The sequence below is a fragment of the Leptonychotes weddellii genome, chromosome 12 (genome assembly GCF_054177405.1).
Source record: "Leptonychotes weddellii isolate Sample4059 chromosome 12, ASM5417740v2, whole genome shotgun sequence".
Lineage (NCBI taxonomy): Eukaryota > Metazoa > Chordata > Mammalia > Carnivora > Phocidae > Leptonychotes > Leptonychotes weddellii.
Window position 1 is genome coordinate 13,126,041 of NC_138380.1, and position 21,264 is coordinate 13,147,304.

Genomic DNA, 21,264 nt, shown 5'->3' on the forward strand with positions numbered 1-21,264 from the left:
GGCACAGCTGAAAGCTGCGGAGCCAGCAGTGTCTTTAAAGGGACGGGGAGCCCTTCCCTGCCACCGGCTGGGAATTTGCTGTCATTAGCTCCTCCATTTAGATCATAAGGAACAAGTGTCTCTTCACCATTAAATATTGGGAACTCCTGCTATTAGGGCTTACATCGGGTCTGCCTGGTCTGCCACCCCTGCATAGGGTGTAGACAGTGGAATGGTGGCCAGCTTGTCTCCTTGCTAGAATCAACACACTTCTCTTTACCCACCCGTTCTGAGGTTCAGGCCCTTCATGCAGGCCTTGAGGCCAGAGATTCCATCTTTACATGTTGGGGGTGGTATTCCTTGCCTCTTTCATTACAGCCCCAGGGAGTGGCAAATCCAAGCGCTTTTTCAGTGTTGTCCCATTGGGACATGGGACCCCAGGGTCCCATTTCATTTGCTTACGTGGTTCAGGGCAGCGGAGAAGGGGGAGGTCATTTACATTTGGACCACAGTACGCCCATTGGAGCTTCCCTGCCTTTTACAACAGCTCGAAACTGCTTTCTCACACGTGATGGGCTAAAAACAGCTACGCTGTTCTACTTCATGCCCGAGTGTTGGATTCTGTTAGGGAGGGCAGACGTGATTTCTGTACCATGGGTATGAGTGGCTCTGTACGCTTGGGTCTTATTTTACAGAAGGTGTAAAAAGGACATTGCAAAGAGCTCCATTTCTCGGGCACCCACCAAGCGTATGGTCCATTTCTGCAAGGTAGACTGTTCTCCTCTAACCCCGTGATGGGGACGCCACAAGATGGTGTGACGCGGCCCCAACCCGGCGGCCTTTACGGTCTGGTTTGGGAGGCAAGATTCGTTCCTTTGAAATCCCATGGCTAAAATACAGTTTTATAAGATATAATGGTAGAGGTTTCTTTTTTCTTTTTTTTTTTATAGTGCTTTTTTTTTTTAATTCTTATGTTAATCCCCATACATTACATCATTAGTTTTAGATGAAGTGTTCCATGATTCATTGTTTGTGCATAACACCCAGTGCTCCATGCAAAATGTGCCCTCCTCAATACCCACCACCAGGCTAACCCATCCTCCCACCCCCCTCCCCTCCAGAACCCTGTTTGTTTTTCAGAGTCCATCGTCTCTCGTGGTTCGTCTACCCCTCTGATTTCCCCATGGTAGAGGTTTCTTAAAAGCCTACCCTGAAGTGTCTTTACCTTTTGTTTCAGTTTTTTGTTTTTGTTTTTGTTTTTTAATTAGACTGGTGATCAGCAGGCTTTAAGCATCAACTCTTCCTACCTGGAGTCCATCTTTATACGCCACCCAGTGGGCGTCGTGCCGTTTCAGGCGGGTTCACGGAGCTATGAGCTGAGTTTTGTGGGTAAGACTTTGCGTTTGGCAGTGGTGCCCATTGTTCGGATCTGGCATGCGGTGTCCACGTGGGGGTGGGAGCAGAGCGCAGGTGCATGTGCATGCCGTACCGAGGATCTGGGTGCTTTTCAGCAAGGCCCACGGTACGCTGGGGTGGGAGCCTGCGGCTGTCAGAAGGCCTGGGCCCAAGAACCTCGGCTCTGACAACATTAGAGACTTTGGGCCCACTGGTGCCTTCAGACTTGTAGAACCTTGCTGTTCCTTTTGGGCTTCATCATCTAGGTGGTTGGTTTTATCCATCACCTTTTCTAAAGACTTTGCCTTCCACCATGTTTATTTGAGCCACCATGGAAAGGCCTTCAGCTTAGCTTCTAGCAATCTGTTGTGCTTAGTAAGAAATCAGGGCAGGAACTGCCTTCCCTTTGAATGTACTGTCCCATCAGCTGCAGCCCTGGGACACCTCCCTGCATATGGTCAGATGGTTGCCCTTTTGGGACCAGCCCTGCGGCTGCTTTGAAAGAGGTAAAGACTTTCTCAGGTCCTTGACCTTCCAGTGGTACCTGAGGTTTGGGCCCTGTACCAATTACTGTGTATTAAATAATACAGCTTTGGGGCGCCTGGGTGGCTCAGTCGTTAAGCGTCTGCCTTCGGCTCGGGTCATGATCCAGGGTCCTGGGATCGAGCCCCGCATCAGGCTCCCTGCTCAGCGGGAAGCCTGCTTCTCCCTCTCCCACTCCCCCTGCTTGTGTTCCTGCTCTCATTATCTCTCTTTATTTATTTATAAATAAATAAAATCTTTAAAAAAATAACAATTATGAAAACTGCACAGTAAGAGCAAAATTTAATATTGTTAAATGAAAAAGGCAAACCCTCAAATAGATGCTTTTGTGCCTTTCTCTTTAGGTGTTGTATTTCAAATGAAAAGGTTTTTTTTTCCCCAAATGAAAAGTTTTTTAAAAAAATTTAATATGCTTGGTAAATGCAACGATGTATGCATGTGGACCAAGACCAGAAGAGAATAGGTAGAAACAGAAATCTCTTCTGTCAGATGGCGAAATGAAGAATGTCTTAAATCGAAGATTTTTTTCCTTTGGGTATTATTCTCTTGTTTTGGCAATTTAAAAAGGTGTTGGAGAGAGGAGAACCGATAATGTATCTTGTTCCTGAATCTGGAGAAATTTGACCAGCAATTTTGTTCACTAGGTTCATAGAAACTAGTTCAGAGCAGTTTGTGGTGTTCTAGGTGATTTTTTCCTATTTCTTGTATTCTGACATTCGTTAAACTAGTACTGGAGTGCAGGCTGTGTTGCTAGGCACTGTTCTAGGTGTGGGCAGCAGGCGAAAGTGGTAACAGCTCTGGGGAAAATGAAGCAGTGTGATGAAGAAGCCAGAGAGTTGGAGGAGTCCCTAGGGGAGCATCTAGTTTTGTCCTGGGAGGAACTTTTGGAAGGAAGGGAGCAGCCCGTGCACATGGGAAGGAGGGCCCCCAAGAGAGGGAGGGGCTGGTGACAAGAGTGTGAACTGCAGACAAGCTGGAGGTTTCAAAGAACAGTGAGAAGGTCTGTAAGAGATGAGAGCCGCAAGAAGGTTTGGAGCAGAGTTGTGGCACCATCTCATTTTTTTTTTTTAAGATCTATTTATTTATTTTGGGGGTGTGTGCACACGCATGAGTGGGGGAAGGGCAGAGAGGGTCAAACAGAGGGAGAGGGAGTAGAGCAGACTCCCCACTGAGACTGGAGCCAGACTGGGGCTTGATCTCATAACCCTGAGATCATGACCTGAGCTGAAATCAAGAGTCTGACGCTTAAACGGCTGAGCCACCCGGGATCCCCACACCATCTCATGTTATCTTTTTATTGTTTATGATTGTTTCACTTTGCAACAACTATACTGAAGCATAATGGCTTCAATAAAATGCATCATTTTTTTTTTAAGATTTTATTTATTTGAGAGAGAGAGAGCACAGCCAGGGGGAGGGGCAGAGGGAGCAGACTGATGAAGCAGACTCTCCGCTGAGCAGAAGCCCAACGTGGGGCTCAATCCCAGGACCCCGGGATCATGACCTGAGCCGAAGGCAGACGGCTTAACCGACTGAGCCACCCAGGCGCCCCAAAATGCATCCATTTTGAGTGTGCAGTTGGATGAGCGCTGACATATGCATGCAACTGCTATCCTGATCAAGATCTAGAACATTCCCATCAGTCCAAAAAGTTTCCTCATGCCCCTTTGCAGTTGGTCTCTTCCCACCCCCATTTGCTCTGTCACTATATTTTAGTCGTATCTATTCTAGAACATCATATAAAGAGCACCTTGTGGTATGTACCCTGCATGTGGCTGACTTCTTTCACTCAGAATGTTTTTTAGACCCATCTATGTTGTTGCATGTGCAGGAGTTCTTCCCTTTTCAATGCTGAGTAATACTTCATTGTAAGGCTATACCATGGTTTGTTTTTATCCATTCACACTTAGTGAGTATTTTGGTTGTTTTCACTTTCGGTTATTAGAATAATGCTACTAGGATCATGTAAGTGAAAGTCTTTGTGTGGATGTAAGTTTTCTTTTCTCTTGGGTAAATATAAAGGAGTGGAATTGCTAGATCACGTAGGTACTATATGTTTAACTTTATAAGAAACTGCCAAAGTGGCTGTGCCATTTGATACTTTCACTAGCAAGGTAAGATGATTTACTTTTTTTTTTTTTTTAAGATTTTATTTATTTATTTGAGAGAACGAGAGAGAGCACCAGTGCATGCGTGAGGGGACAGGCAGGGGAGGAGGGAGAGAGAATCCCAAGCAGACTCCCCGCTGAGTGCAGAGCCTGATGCAGAGCCCAATCCCACCACCCTGGGATCACAATCTGAGCCAAAACCAAGAGTCAGACGCTCAACTGCCTGAGCTACCCAGGCGCCCCAGATGATTTACTTTTTAAAGAGCTCCCTCTGACTGCAACTTGGACCTGGGTCTACAAGATGCATGAATTGAAAATGACATTTCACACTTGATACAGAAAAATCCTTCAAGATATAGCTACCACATTCCAACCTATAGTCATGGTTGCCTGGTTTAGGACAGCTTACCTGGATGATGTCTTGTTATCTGGCTGCCCTAGTCCTTCCCTTTACTATCTGACTTTGATTTACAGATTCGATTAATTGCTGACTGCTCATCTCATTGCCTCTTTGTTTTCTGGGTCTTATCATAAGGGCAGTGAAGGATACAGGTTTTTTGTTTTGTTTTGTTTTTTAAAGATTTTATTTATTTATTTGACAGAGACACAGTGAGAGAGGGAACACAAGCAGGGGGAGAGGGAGAAGCAGGCTTCCCGCCTAGCAGGGAGCCTGGTGTGGGGCTCGATCCCAGGACTCTGGGATCACGACCCGAGCCGAAGGCAGACGCTTAACCACTGAGCCACCCGGGTGCCCAGGATACAGGTTTTTAATCATGAGCAATTCCCATCTGAAAGGATTTTCTCTGTTCATACATGTTACAGTTCAGTCGTGAATATTTGCTGTGTGACTAGCCTATGAAAAATAACAGGACATCATTTTCTAGGACTAATTCTTGGTTCTTGTTTGTTTTCCTTTTTCTCTCTAAAGGCATGATTCAAACAAATGTAGCTTCCAAGACCCAAAAGGATGTTGTCAGAAGGCCAACATTTATGTCTTACAAGGCTGTGGAGCAGATTAAAAGTGGGCTCAGGTAAGTGTTCGGGAACACTGGCTATCGGCAGATGTTTGAAATGGTCACCCATTGATCTCACCAATTTACTCATGAATCTGTGTTCTTGAAATCTTCCTGCTTTCATTACACAGTGGTTTCCTTTTGCATCATCTGTGCTCATGAAGCAGTACAGTGTGCCCGTAGGGGTAGACGAGCAGGAAATCCAGCTCCCTCTGACTCCCAGGGGACTTCGGGCAAGCCTCTCATACCTGGGCCTCAGCTCCTTCACTGTGAATGGCTGGCCTGATGGGCTGAGCCTCGGAAATAATCAAGTGCACGGTTAAAGGGGTTTTGTTTTGCTGTGGGTTCTTCTGTGTGTCTTCAGTTTTGCTGAGTAGATTTACAGAAGGGAGGCTGCTGAGAAAGAAATGGAAGAAGAGAGGGATGTGTTAGCTGCCTGAGGGAGGAGATTTGGACAATGATACAGTTGATAAAAGGGGATTGGGTTTTTTTTTAAAGATTTTATTTATTTATTTGACAGAGAGAGACACAGCGAGAGAGGGAACACAAGCAGGGGGAGTGGGAGAGGGAGAAGCAGGCTCCCCGCAGAGCAGGGAGCCCGATGCGGGACTCCATCCCAGGACCCTGGGATCATGACCTGAGCCAAAGGCAGTCGCCCAACCGACTGAGCCACCCAGGCGCCCAAAAGGGGATTGTTTAAAGGAAATTTTGCTGTGGGGGATTCAGTGTCACTCCTCTGTCTCCTCATGAAAACTCAGAAAAATCTACATTGTTCATGAACGGTTGTGGAGATGGGTTTTTCCCCCCTCCAGGTGATAATAAGGTTACATAAAACAGATTTCAAGGTGGGTGTAAAATCAAGCATGACATTTTTCTAGTTGATTTATATAAATTTTTATCCAAACAAGGTATGTACATTGCATTTGGTGGATTTGTCCCTTAAGCCTCTTAATCTATTACATTTCCCCTCCTCTACTTTTTTTTTTTTTTAAGAAATTAGGTGATTCGTCCTTACAGAATTTCCCAAATTCAAAATGTATCAAATTGTATGCCCTGTATGCCCATCTGATAAGTAATTTCTGCGAGTTGCTGGTTCGATTTAGAGGCTTGATTAGATTCAGGTTCCATTTTTGGTCAAGAAAACTATAGAAGTGGTACTTTGTGCTTCCTGCCACATCGTAATAAGAGGTACATAATGTCTAGTTGTCCTATTCTTAGTGATGAAGATGAGCCAGGGGGTGCTGGTCGGTCGAGTCTGACCCCTCTGTTCCAACATCTGATCTTTCACTGGATAGTTATCGTAGCTATTGGGGGTCATTGTTTCAATCCATTATTTCATTAGGGGTTAAAAAATGGTGGTTTTCTAATTCTGTCAATTCTGCAATTAATAGCTGTGAATTGTCTATAAAGAAGACTTTTTCTTCCTGGGGGAACTATACTCTGAAATATAGTTCCTACAGGAAGGACAGCAGAATTCTTCCCCTGTGCCTCAGTGTACCTCTCCCTGTGCCTCAGTGTTCATTGTTTCACAAAGATGCTGTAAGATATCTTAATGCTCACGTATTAGGTCCTCTGAAGGTTGAGCAGGAATCTAAAAAGGAATGAATGCTTTTGCATTTTATTTATTTTTTTTTTTAAAGATTTTATTTATTTTTTTGACAGAGAGACAGTGAGAGAGGGAACACAAGCGGGGGTGGGGAGTGGCAGAGGGAGAAGCAGGCTCCCCGCTGAGCAGGGAGCCCGATGCAGGGCTCGATCCCAGGACCCTGGGACCATGACCTGAGCCGAAGGCAGATGCTTAATGACTGAGCCACCTAGGCGCCCCTGCTTTTGCATTTTAAATCAATGGGAAAATCACATTAATTTACCAAATTATGAATAATGACTATTTTTTTTAAAGCATGATTACTAGTACATCTATACCAGGACTATGCAGGAATATAATCCAAAATAAAATACAAAGAAAAAATTCTCTGGGAAACCTGGGCTTCGTGGCTGGAACTTTGGGACAGAACTCGGGCATATGGAACAGGGAACGAAGTGAAGTCTTTCTCTTCTCTGTAGCTGTCAGCCAGCGCAGACCCCGCCTGACCCTCTATCGTCGACATTGCTTCCTCAGTGGGACTTTGACTCGAGTGGATATGAGGTACTTGGTTTTTGCTTTTTGGTGTGTAAATTGTTTAAAGTGGGGGGAAAAGTACTTAGCTGTAAATGTGTGTATTTGTTTGGATGAAAGGATGAATGGTTTCCGTAAAACTCTTGGGTCAAGATTCGGTCGCATCCAAATGGTAACTGTGTTGGCTTCCCAGAGAGCAGCTGTTCTCCACAGGGCACCTCATCATCCAGCCGCGCACACGCACACTGCCTCACCTCCTCACTTAACTTGGATGGGGCAAGACTCTAGGTCACTTAGCTTCCACATCATGCTCCAGCTTTGGGGGCAGGCCTCTCTGCTTGGGTGCCTTGCTCTAGCTTTAGGCAAAGGAACTCACCAGGTCACTAGAGTAAATCCGACACCTCCGGGGGCGTCCCTTTGCCTTTAAGCATAATGCTAGCCCTAAGTCAGCCTGCACAGAGGGACCAGGTGCCAACTAGTTCATCACTAAAAGGAACCTCCAGATGTGGAAACCCTAAGCCAGCTTATGGTAAGCCAGGCCTGGCAAGGATACCCCGTGGCATAGGGGGCCGCGCGTGTGGACATAATCATGCTTTAAACGTCTCCTGCTTCACATTATACGTATTTTTCAAATTTTTTAGTTGTTAGAGATCGATAATCGGTGTCCGGAATATGCCACGATAAGTGAATATTTTAAAACTTCCATGAAAAATTTCAAGATTGAAAAGATAAAGAAGATCAAGAACACAAAGCTCTTGAATACTTTTGAAAGGTTGGTGGCCACATTCTCAGGTTTTTTGTTTTGTTTTGTTTTGTTTTTAACGTAAAGTTTGAAAGGATTAGTTAAGGGCTAATATACTTTACAACCTATTCGCTGGTTTATTTTATAGTCAAGAGTTTCTTCAGTGTCTGGTTGTTTTTTTCATTTTGTAAATTCGAACTTCTCTCTTTCAGCTCCAGTTTTACGACTCTCTGATTTAATGTGTCTATCATTTAAAAGTTCTCACAAATTCACTTTTCTGTGTCTGGTGCATTCATGTTAGAAGCTCCATTCTGAAAATGGGTGGAATCCAATTTTAAGATGATTAGACTTTATTGGGATTAATGTCATTAACCATAGTGGGAGAGGAATGCTCTGGTTGTTAAGGCTCACATTTTTCTCTATTAGGAAAAAAATGAAGATGAACAACAGAACGGAAAAAACTCTGTTTTATGCAACAAGCCGCATCCATGTGGAGTCTATCTGTAAGAATAATTTTGACTGGATCTTACATGGAACTGGTGAAACCAAATATGGAAAAGGTTTGTGCTGGAATAGAGAAGCCTGAATGGTAGAGTCATAACTCAGGCTCTATTACGAGTATAAGCCATGATTTGGTACTAACCAGCATGTGCGGGCCTTTGCTTGCATGGAGAATTAAGCTCATGTTAACCTTAACTGCCCAAATTAGAGTGGTACATTGATTTGGGACTTGATTGCTGTAACATAGCCCTGCTCCCGTCTTGGGTTTTTTGGGAGGTGGAAGGATGGAAGGGTCTCATACATGTTTGCAACCTCTTTTACCTGTTGGCTACATTGTCTACCATTACTATTCACTTCTACCTATGGCTCTTGCTGACTTAAGTCCAACCCTGCGAAGCTGCTATAAGTGGCCTGCCATTGCCACTGATGGGTTCTTTTTTCTCTCTTTTTTTTTTAAGGTTTTATTTATTTGAGAGAGAGAGAAAGAGCAAGAAAGAGAGCAGGAGTGGGGGGGGGGGAGGGAGAGGGAGAAGCAGGCTTCCCACTGAGAAGGAGCCCGATGCGGGGCTCGATCCCAGGACCCTTGGGATCATGACCTGAGCCGAAGGCAGACGCCTAATGACTGAGCCACCCAGGTGCCCCTCTTTTTTTTTTTTTAAGATTTTATTTATTTATTTATTTATTAGAGAGCGAGCGAGAGAGAAACAGCATGAGAGAGGAGAGGGTCAGAGGGAGAAGCAGGCTCCCCACCGAGCCGGGAGCCCGATGTGGGACTCGATCCCAGGACCCCGGGATCATGACCTGAGCCGAAGGCAGCCGCTTAACCGACTGAGCCCCCCAGGCGCCCCCCTCTGCTCAGTTTTTAATAAGATTATTTTTTGGTGTTGGGTTGTACCTTCTATGTAAGTCTTAAAACAAGCAAACACAACGAATCACTCATCTTAAGAGAACAACTAATAGTATATCAAGTTTCAAAGTGGGCTCAACTCCTACAATGAAGATTAAATTCACACACACTGGGGAAAGCAAGAAACCCACTAGTCAGCCAAAAAATATTTTTGAGTGCCTTCTACACACTAGATACTGGGGGACGTAGCTGTGAACAAAGTAAACATGGGCCCCCACCAGAATTACTTCACATAATTAATCAAATGATTGCAACTGTGTAACTACTGTGGAGGGAGTGAAAAGGTCCTATGGACACCTAACCTGGCTGGAGAGGTGTTCCCAAGGAAAGGCACAGGAGGGATCATCTACATCAGAGTCCCTGTGGAGAGTGAGCGACAAGCTGTGTAAGATATGGCGCCACAGGAAGGAGTTGAGACTTGACCCTGAGGGTAGGGGCAGCTAATGAAGGAGTTTAAGCGGGGGAATGACTTGATGAGAATTTCATGTGTAGTAAGTTTAAATGCATCAGTAAAGGGGTGCCTGGCTGGCTCATTTGGAAGAGCATGCGACTCTTGATCTCAGGGTCGTGAGCTCAAGTCCCATGTTGGGTGTAGAGATTATTTAAGTAAATAAATAAACTTAAAAAAAAAAGCCTCACTGAAACTTACCTAGAAATGTTTGGAGAAAGCCGGATGACCACCTTGTCTCTCTTATGTTAGAACTCAAAGGAATATTTATCGTAGAAAATGGAGATATGATACATACGTGTTCTTAGGTTTTGGCCCTAATTGGCTCTGGTGGTGACATGCATGGGCGTGTAGTCTGTTTTTCCTATACATGAAAGGGCACTGAAACCCTCTGAAATATATCCCGATAGTTTGATAGTGTTACTCACTTACTATCACTTTTCCTTTAACTTGATAAAAGAAGAGAGTTCCTAATAGCCAAGAAAACCCCCTGTGAGTGGTGTGGAACAAAGAGACAAAGATGGAGTCTGCAGTTCTCACAGATGGGCAAGGTGTCTGTTCAGGAACTATGCCCCTTTTTCCCGTGTCACCCTCCCTTGAGAAGGTGGTGATCCTTCTACCCGGCCTGCCTCCTGTTACCCAGAGTTAGGAGGTATCTTTGTGTTGTTTGTATTTATTTTTCATCCCAACTTTCCCCTTGCATCACCCGTGATGGTATCAGTCCTGGCTAGATAGACGGGTATGAACCGTTGCGCCCATAATCTTAAAAAGTTCAGGCAGTTGTCCTACAAGAGGCCAAGTGGTAGACCTCAGAGATACTGCTCCTCTCTGAGGGAAAACAAAGCCCCCCCTTTCACACACATGAAACCTCTCCCGTTAGGCTGTTACCTGCATGCTTTTGCATGTGACTGTGTTAAGGAGACTATCAGGAGAGTAAAATGTGCCTGGAAAGATAGGAAGGCTCTGGGCTACCTTTTGATAAATTGGAGGCGGGAAGAGAGCATCTGATGGGAGAGTGAGGGTCAGAGGGGAAGACAGGGTAGTCGGAGAGTTGATAAGGGCCTGGAAGCAGGAGCCGACCCACTGAGCAGTCTGCACTAAGGATAAGAACAACAGGTAAAAGCCACTCAACTTCACAGTCAGAGGAGATGATGAAAACTCCGATTTGGATAAAAAGTGGAAGCAAAGTGAAATTAGAAAAAGAAGCACATGCTTGGGGGCGGAGCTTCGCAAAGAAGGACCGGTCCTGGTTACCAATTGGATTCAAGAGGCCCGATGGGAGGCACAGAAGGCCAGGGAACATATTTGGGATCCAGGGTGCTGCAGGCATCGACATCTATAAAATCTCCCAAGATTCTGCAACCCAGGGACCGCCCAGTGGTTGGAAAGAAAGAAACAAAAGTGTTATTTTTGATTATATGAGTGTCTATGTAGAAAACCCAAAAGAATCTACGGAGAATGGGAATGGTGGTATTCTGCCCAGGAAGTGGGAAACGTGTTCTTGTGACTCCTGTCCGTCATCCCTGACGGCCCAGCATGGTGGGGCCCAGGATGCCTGAAGAACCCAGGCAGAGCCAGCTTGACCCCTGTGGACTCCTAACCTAGAAGAAGGTCCTTTCCCTGGTCTTATTCAGAGTTCTTTCTAGTTAACAAAGCCTATTTTTTGCAATGCATATCTAGATCCTATTTTGGTAATGAAAAGCTGACCATGATTCTTTCTCCTTAAAGATTCCTTCCAGTGATTCTTATTCTCTCTAAGGCAAAGAATATGTCTGGCTAAAATAAAAGATGGTTACATTTCAAGAATTGTAAAAAGAAAAGAAAAGCACAATATTATCCCATTATGTCAATTATACTAGATAAATGAAAAAAATGAATAAAGTGGATTACAACAAGACAGCATATTGTGAAGTCTAAATATGACCTCTAGGGCAAACAAAAGCTAGCTAGGCAAAAAAACAAGACAGAACAAAACAAAACAGTTGGGAGAGGAGTGTTTATGAAGACCGGAGACTGACAAAGGCCAGGGAGGCTGCAGACAGCACAGGACATTTAAGGTCTGGTGGGAATGACAAAGGATAAAGCTGGAGCTGGGGGTTGGTATCCGATCCTGAAACATCTTGCAAGCCTCTCTCTCTCCCTCTCTCCCCCGCCCCAGCTTGTGCTCGTTCTCTTTCCTCTCTCTCTAAAATAAATAAATTTTTATTTAAGATTTTATTTATTTATTAGAGAGAGAGAACACAAGCAGGGGGAGTGGCAGGCAGAGGGAGAAGCAGGCTCCCCACTGAGCAAGGAGCCCGATGTGGGGTTCCATCCCAGGACCCGGGATCAGGACCTGAGTCAAAGGCAGACTCTTAACCGACTGAGCAACCCAGGCGCCCCATAAATAAATCTTTTAAAAAATAGCTGAATAATCAAATCAGTACTGAGACTTTATTACAAAATAAAAAAAATAATTTAACATATATAAAAGTAACTCAGTGCCATTAAAATATGCACAACTATCTCTGAATGTTCTAAGTAGGTTTTATGGCTTTTATCAAGCAATAAAAATGCACACTCAAGAAAAATACGGATGAAATTTTTGTCTATTGATTTTATTCCATTTGCTATAAGTCAAATATATTTTTACCAGTAACTCCATACTATTTATTTGACACCTTTTCCATGCATAACTGCAGTTCACTTATTTGGAAAGATTCACTTTCTGAAAGATAACTTGGAATTGGAAAGAGTGAACAACTGTGTTATGAGTAGCCTAAGTTGTTGTCATAAAATTCTTGTACGGAAGATTGTGTATGTTTTTTCTTGGGAGCTTCTCAGAATCATTTAGTCTTATTTCAAAACAGTGGTTGTTTTTTTTTTTTTCCTCAGCCCAGCAAGTGTGGAGTGGGAGTAAAGAGGCGCTAGAAGTGGGCAGCAAGAAGAAAATTAGCAGTTTTAGGTGGAGAATGAGAGAGGAAATGATCTGTAAGACACAAACACAACTTAACATTTTTTTTTAAAGATTTTATTTTATTTTTTTTAATTTATTTGAGAGAGAGAGAATGAGAGAGAGAGAGCATGAGAGGGGGGAGGGTCAGAGGGAGAAGCAGACTCCCTGCCGAGCAGGGAGCCCGATGCGGGACTCGATCCCGGGAGTCCAGGATCATGACCTGAGCCGAAGGCAGTCGCTTAACCAACTGAGCCACCCAGGCGCCCACAACTTAACATTTTTCTTTCATGCTGTGTATAGACCATTAGTATAGGAGTAAATGGCTCTGTCCCCCTTAGTAACTCAAGAGGGCATCCCTATGTTGTAACACCAGATACCAGAATTAATATGTACATCTGACGCATCAGGAAAAGAAAGGGCAGAATGACTTGTTCTATTTTTTTAAATCAGAGAAATGTATATGTTTTAGAAAGATTTCCTTACAAAATAGCTTAAATTGTTTAGAAGTTCCAGAAATTGACGTATGAGGAATGGCTCTTTGCAGACACTTAAAAATGACTTATGACTGTTCTAGGATGCGCAGAGATGGGTAGTGTGATACAGAGTTTGTGTGATAGAGAGTTTGTAGAGGGTGACTGTCAAAAGAGAGATAATAAAAATAAAGAAGGCACAGGGGCGCCTGGGTGGTTCCATCGGTGAAGCGTCTGACTTCAGCTCGGGTCATGATCTCGAGGTTCTGGGATCGAGCCCCGAGTCAGGCTCCCTGCACAGTGGGAAGTCGGCTTCTCCCTCTCCCTCTCCCTCTCCGTCTGCCCCTCCCAACTTGTGCATGCTCTCGCTCTTTAATAAATAAATAAATAAATAAAATCTTTAAATAAAAGTAAAATAAAGAAGGCACAGCCTCTATCCTCAGGGGATAGCAGATTAGTATAGAATGCATCTGTAGTTGGTTAACTGGTAAAACTGAGGAGCTGGAACTGGCTAGGGAGGAGGGTCTTTGGCAATGAGGGAGGTGGAGTGGGTGGCCCAATAGAATTGTGGTGGGATGATGATTGTCATTTGTGTCCTTGGTCATTTTCCAATTATCTACTGGCCTACTTTATAAGATTATAAAAAAAAACGCTCCCCCCTCTTGTGCGTGCTCTCTCTCTCTCATTCTCTCTCTCAAATAAACAAATAAAATCTTTTAAAAAAAAGACTTATTTGTTTACTTGAGAGAGAGAGAGAGAGAGTGAGGGCGAGCACACAGAGGGAGAGGGAGAAGCAGACTTCCCGCTGAGCAGGGAGCCCGATATGGAGCTCGATCCCAGGACTCTGGGATCATGACCTGAACTGAAGGCAGACGCTTAACCGACTGAGCCACCCAGGCGCCCCTGGATACTGTCTTTTAAATATAAGCTTGTTGTGGTCACACATCAGTAAAAAAAGAAAGACAAAAATACAACAGGAAGATATGGAAAAGCAGTTCCAAGAAAGAGCATATAAAATATGCCAATAAGCATATGAGAAGATGCTTAATGCCGCTAGTATTAAAAGAAATGCATATTAAAATCAGATTTTTTTTGTACTTTGTATTGACAAAAATTAAAAGGATAGTTGATATCCAATGTTGGCAAGGTTTGGAGAAATGGGACTTTCTCCATTGCTGGTAAAATCTTTAGACTGCTTCTGGAGGGCAATTTGTAATATCTGTCAAAATGCAATATGCTCATGTCCTTTGACTTAGCCATTATAGTTTTGCAATCTGTTCTATAGAAATACTTATACAGGCTCTCAAAGGTATATTTACTAGGATGTTTAGAAAGTATTTATTTAGACATGTTCTTGGTCATAGAAAAAAATAAAAGCCACATACATCTTAATCAATACAAGAGTAGTTAAATTATGATACCTCCATACAATGGAATCCTGTGCAGCCACTAAAAAGAATGAGGTGGGGTTAAATGGGGTGACAGCAAAATTTCTAGGACTAGAGTGTGAAGAAATGCAGAACAGTTCATTCAGTATAATCTTCTTCTTTTTTTTTTTTTAAAGATTTTATTTATTTATTTGAGAGAGAGAATGAGAGGCAGAGAGCACAAGAGGGGAGAGGGTCAGAGGGAGAAGCAGAACCCCCGCTGAGCAGGGAGCCCGATGCGGGACTCGATCCTGGGACTCCAGGATCATGACCTGAGCTGAAGGCAGTCGCCTAACCAACTGAGCCACCCAGGCGCCCTCTTCTTTTTTTTTTTAATTTTTATTTATTTATTTATTCATGAAAGTCAGAGAGAGAGAGAGAGGCAGAGGGAGAAGCAGGCTCCCCGCCGAGCAGGGAGCCCGATGCGGGACTCGAACCCAGGACCGTGGGATCGTGACCTGAGCTGAAGGCAGACGCTTAACCAACTGAGCCACCCAGGCGCCCTTAGAAGCAGGCAGATGGAGAGGGAGAAGCAGGCTCCCCGCAGAGCAGGGAGCCCGATGCGGGACTCGATCCCAGGACCTTGGGATCATGACCTGAGCCGAAGGCAGACGCTTAACCGTCTGAGCCACCCAGGCGCCCCTCAGTATAATCTTCTTAATGAACAAATAAAAGAACATCAAGCTGTACCAGAGTAAATGTGTTATATATGTACGTAAATGCCTAGAAACAGGTGAGAGAATCCCCATCGAGTCAGTGACTGTTTGGGAGGGACAGTGGGTCGGGAAATGGTAGGTCAACATAGGTGGACTTTCATTTCTTATTCCAAATATAGTTGAACATCATTTACTCAGAATATCCATTATCTGACCTATTTAGGATAAGCAGTATTTCTGGAATTCAAACACCTAAATTATAAAAAAAAATAATAATAAAAAATAAATAAGATAAATGAAAAAATATTAAGCACTTGTTACCATAAATAAAATGAATTCCTTTTACTAATTAACTTTTGCATACAAAATCAGAATTTTCAAATATATATATACACATTTATTTTTTTAATTTAAAAAAAATTTTATTTAGCGCGAACAGTGGGGGAGGGTCAAAGGGAGAGGGAGAAAGAATCTCAAGTGGACTCCCCACTGAGCACTGAGCCCAACATGGGGCTCGGTCCCATGATCTTGAGATCATGAGCCTAATTAAGGGTCAGATGCTTAACTGACTGAGCCACCCAGGCACCCCCACAGTTCTTTTAAAAAGACCGAGAAAACTGGGGCACTGGGCTGCTCAGTCAGTTAAGCAGCTAACTTCCGCTCTGGTCATGATCTCAGGGTCCTGGGATAGAGCCTCGTGTCAGGCTCCCCACTCAGCAGGAGTCTGCTTCTCCCTTTCCCTCTGCACGCACCCCCCGACCCCATGCTGTCTCTCTCAAATAAATAAATAAAATCTTAAAAAAAGAGAGAGAAAAGTATCTGGCAATGACAAAAATTAAAATAAGAAATTTTAATTTGTCAGGAGATCACTGTTGATCTGCTGTGTACAGAAACCTCAGTGATGCAGAGGTGCCTGGATGGCTCAGTCGGTGGAGCCTCCGTCTCTTGATTTAAGCTCAGGTCATGATCTCGGGGTTGTGAGATGAAGCCCTGCCTCAGGCTCCGCACTGAGAGTGGAGTCCTGCTTGGGATTCTCTCCCTCCCCCTGCCCCTCCCCTGCCGCACACACGCATGCGCGCTCTGTCTCTCTCTCTCTCTCTCTCAAATAAAGTGTAAAAAAAAAGAGACCTCAGTGATGCAGAAGTTGCTTTATGGTTGAGGAGGACGATAGATGAACTGTTTTGGAAAGGTCTACCAGGGTCAGTTGCTTGCCGGTACTACGCCCCCTCTTTCACATTTTCTAGGACCTTCCCATCGGTAGTAAATGACCTTTGTTCCTTAAAATGTACACATTAGAAAAAGGCCTCTGCTGGAGTATCGTTGGTTCATCAAGTTACAATTCAGCTCACCCTGCAGGATTTGCATGACTTGGGCTGCTGTGAGATCCCCACTTGGTTACTGTCCCGGTGGCTCACACCATCCCTGGTTGCCCCTGCACAGTAGCAAGTGTTTCTGTTAGTTCAGTAGGGTTATATACTGGATTCGAAGAAACATTTTTTTTCAGTACAAAGGAAAGTTTATCAGTATCAGTAAGGTGTTGCTGACACATGCTTAGGGGACGCTTATCATCTGATGGTATGTAAATAATCTTACAAACTACGTGCCTTCTTTCATAATAATTCTTTACCCTTTCTCTTTTTCTGATGATTTCTAGGAATTTACTTCACAAAAGATGCCATCCATTCCCATAAAAATTGCCAGGGTGATACCAAAAACATCGTCATGTTTGTAGCTCGAGTCCTGGTTGGAGATTTTACTCAAGGAGAGATGGGAAGCACCGGCCCTCCCCCACCACCGTATGACAGCTATGTGGATATAAGGCTGAATCCCTCCGTTTTTGTCATCTTCGAGAAAAATCAGATTTACCCAGAATATGTGATTGAATATACTGAACTAGACAAACCCTGCGTGATTAGTTAGGAGTGATGAATACAGAGTCATAAAGGAGGCCATCACCCTTCTGTTCACTTACTGAGCCGGATTGCCCCACATAGTACATTTTTACATTTCTCATCTAGTTATCAAATGCCTTAGATCAGTGGTTCCCAAACTTTGCTACACAACTGAATCGTCTGGGAAGCTTTTTAACAAGTCCAATGTTCAGATGGCATCCCGTGCCAACTAAATCACCGTCTCTGGTGTGAGAGCTCGGCAGTGGTACTTTTTTTAAATCCCAAGGATTCGAATGTGTCATAGAGCTTGGGAACCACTGGCTTAGATATAACTGAGAAAGACGGATTTCTAAAACATCTGTAACTGCCAACAAGTTTCTCTCCCAGCTACTCTTCGTTTACTGTAGGACATGGTTAAATTTTGGTTAAATTGAAAGAAAATTAATTTGGGCAATTTGAGAGAAATCTAAAAATGCCTATGGAAGTAAGGACATAAGACCATACCGCCTTGGATAGAAGATTATGGAAAGTTGGAGGTGGGGGAGGTTTAGGAAAATGCCGGGGCGGTGGGGAGGAGAGAAAAGGTAATTTAAATACCATTACAGATGTAACTGTACCGTACCTTCGTGGTAAAACTGAGTTGGGGCACACATTTCTTTATCTCTAACGTTTATTTAGGGGACCCCATCCAGGCTCGTTCTCTGGACTGCAATGAAAAGAGCCACAAACTGGCTCTTTATATCATTATGGCAGAGTAGACATTTATATTCTAATATATGATTATAGAGAAGGTTTTCAGGTTGGACTTTCAGGAAGTGTCTGTATTGTGGGGGGTCTGAGTTGTAGTAACCAGACTCACAGAAGCATGACTGATAAACCTGAGTGCTAGTGTAGTTGTTCGCTCTAACAGATGAGGATCGAGGAATTAGGAGCAAGGCCATCCCTACTGAAGGATAGGCCCCTTAAGGAGGCGAGATTTGTTTCCTGGTGAGCGCGGAACCAGAACAAAGAGAACAATGCTTCAAACAGGTCTTACACCTGCAAGGGGCTTCTTTTTTTTCCTAAATATAACGGATTGTATGGAATTGAAGTACAATCAGTTTTTAAAGCAGATGAGGTTCCTGGACCAAGATTTCTTTCCTTATCATGAATCAGATATTTCCTTCCAGTTTTTCTTTTCAGCATTCTGTACCGTTCACCAGTTTCCTGTTGTGATTCCTGCCAGCAGACATGTTATCAAAGTTAATTAGCATTAGAATTGATTTTATATTAGATTGTAGATCAGTACAAACATCTCCACAACCCCTTGGTTTAAAGGACTCCACCAGTAACAAATGTATAGAGATTTTTTTAGGGCAGGGTTATTTTCTGGTGGGCTTGTCACAAATAGTTACTCTTACTCACTTTTTTTTTTTATGGTAGCATGTTTTGGAGCTTTCATTTCCTGATCTTGGTTCTCACATTTTCAGAGATGCAATTTGTCCAAATCTGATTGCCCATTAGGCATCTCTACTTGGATATTTCACAGACACCTCTAATGGAACATGTCCCCAGTGGAATTCTCAATCTGCCTCCTTCAAACGAATCACCTTCTCCCCTAGTATTCTCTATCCAGAAGTCATCCTTGACTTCTTCCTGTCCTTCTCCCAAGCTGTTCCCAAGTCCAGTTTTCCTTCTTAAATATTTCTTTGGCCCCTTCTGAGTTGTTCTTTACTTAGCAGGAAGAATGGTCATATTTTAACTTTTTTTTTTTTTACGTAATAATCTTTAAAAACACAAATCTGATCATGCTTTAGAATAAAGGTCAAAATCATTATTATGGCCCCACATGATTTCTCCCTCCCCTGCCCTCTATCATTTATTTTCTTCTACCGAAGCCAGTCTGGCTTACTTTTAGTTCTTTGGTACACCTTTTCCCCTAGCTCAGTGGTTCTCAATGAGCATGCCTGCCTTTTTTTTTTTGACAAATACATTGTAACATCTGCTTTATTATCCTCAAAGTGCAATCCAGTAGTAATATACTCTACCTACACATGATTTCAGAAATAAATTTAAAATTAATTAAAATTAACATTAGCATAAAAGGAAAATAAAAGTTACATTACTTGGGCACGACTATATTAGAAGACTTAATTAAGTAATCAGATGTTTACACCTACTTATAATGGGCAAATTTACAAGAAGGTAGAAGATAAAAATTGACTTTATACAAAGTATGGGAAAATGAAAAAGCAGGGATAGGAGTGGACCTTAGAATAAAAACTAGTGATGCATAACTTTTTTGAATATGATAGTACTTATAAGAGAAATATCGAAATAGCCTTAATTGAAATAAAGATACTATGCAAGAAAATCTACAGACTGTCAACATGGAGAAAATGAGGAAATATTCTATTTTTTGCCGACGAGCTGTAGGTCATACAGGAATGTCTAGTGAGACATTCAAAATTCGTGTAGGGTGCAGAATAGTTTCTTATTGTGAGGAACTGTCCAGTATGTTGCAAGATGTTCGGCATACTTGGCTCTCATATACTAAGTGCCAATAGCACCCTCTCCTCCCCCCAGTTATAGGGCGACCATAAACGCTATCACATCTACTCACCCTTTCCAGAGCAGTCACATTTTTGTCACATCCCATTTGTTGGCCTGAGAGCACTCCTAGGTGATACAATCTACTTACATACAAGAATTTCTTTAAAAACCCATTTAACACCCCAACTCTGTTAAAATGGAAAAACAGAAAGAAAGAAATCTGTAATGAAACTAAAAGGATTTTCAGTATGTAAATGCTCAGGCATGACTATGCTATCTATCCGACATCATGAAGTAGATATTTACTCCTACTTACAGTGAACAGGTTTGAATTTCAGAGTCGTTCCGAGGCTACTTCTGATAAAGAAGTACAGGAAAATGAGAGGTATGGGTGACTCGAGGATGAAAATCAATGTTAGCGTGAGTCATACCAGACCACATCCCTTCTCTGTATGTGGTAAGGGAAAGAGTGCAATTACCTTAACTGGTATAAGGATAACAGATTGTTTAAGAGGGAAAAATGAACGATATTCTCTCCGGCAAGCTGTAGGTCCTACATAAATGTCCAGCAGGACATTAAAGAAGCGAATAGCGTACAGAATAATTCTTCGTTGTGTGGGACTCACCCATCCACTGCAGGACATCCGTTCTCCCTGGCTGCCTCCACTCAATGCCAGTAATAGTTCTCACCGATTATGAAGCCAACAACCCATCCACTTCCAAAGTACCACAGTGAGAACCACTGACTTAGTTAATGTCTAGCATCCTCAGATTCGCTTACTTTTACCTCCGTAAGGAGTCCTTCTATGGAGTAGATGAGATGCTTGCTTCCCCAAACCCCGGTTCTTAAAAAACCGTGTGTCCTCCTTTGTTCATGTTTAGCATCTCTCCAACTTGCGGTTGTCTGCTTTCTGCATTAGAATGTAAGCTCCTCCAGGGCTGAGTCAACCCGTCTTGTTCACTGTACCGTACCTGTTACTTCGCTGAGGGTCTGATACGTGGGTACCTTGGATACATTGTGTTGAATAAAGTAAGCTCAGCTGTTTACATTCTAGCCGTTGAGTTGTATTTCTTCTTCCTCAAGCCTAATTTGAGACTATCCAATAAAGAGAAATATTAATTTTGCCCTGCTGTCTGAATTGACTGTATTTCTAGGTATCTCCAAAAAGGTAATCAGCGGCAGACACTAACTTATTCAGTGGGGGCTAGAGGATGTGTTTGCCCTTTCTGGCTTTTTCATTCCAGGACTTGATGACCAAAAAGCTTCAGTAAGAGGCAGGGTGGTGGTGATGGCACATCTTTTGTCTCAGGGCTTAAAGAAGGAGAGGCTGAAAGCGTGAATATACCTTTCTTCCTTTGGTCCCAGGGGTGGGTACAGGGCCTGGCTGAAGCACAAAGGTTAAAAATATCCTATCAGTCCCTCCTTCAAAAGCCCTTCTCCACTCATTCTTTTTGAATCACAAAGCTTTGGATGGAAAGAAAGAGGAAGAAAATCCCTAGAGGGCAGCATAAATTTGATTCAAGTGAAGGTAAAACCCATTGGATTTGGATCTCGATGTAAATAACGTACAGCCAATCCTTTGCTCTCGAAGCACCCACG

The 21,264-nt window shown here is 43.2% G+C and overlaps 1 protein-coding gene across 2 annotated transcripts in view; it reads left to right on the forward strand.

The window, feature by feature from the left end:
- The window catches only part of ZC3HAV1 (zinc finger CCCH-type containing, antiviral 1), a 58,599-nt gene extending 37,810 nt beyond the window's left edge, over positions 1-20,789 (forward strand). The window contains exons 8-13 of one of the 2 annotated variants that reach the window (XM_031030692.2): positions 1,248-1,368; positions 4,954-5,056; positions 7,103-7,184; positions 7,796-7,926; positions 8,323-8,456; positions 16,895-20,789. In XM_031030692.2, the coding sequence (XP_030886552.2) occupies positions 1,248-1,368; positions 4,954-5,056; positions 7,103-7,184; positions 7,796-7,926; positions 8,323-8,456; positions 16,895-17,160 (837 nt within the window). In that variant the 3' untranslated portion in view covers positions 17,161-20,789. The remainder of the gene's footprint in view (positions 1-1,247; positions 1,369-4,953; positions 5,057-7,102; positions 7,185-7,795; positions 7,927-8,322; positions 8,457-16,894) is intronic. The other variant, XM_081800018.1, reaches the window with a different exon arrangement.
- The last annotated feature ends 475 nt before the right edge of the window (positions 20,790-21,264 follow it).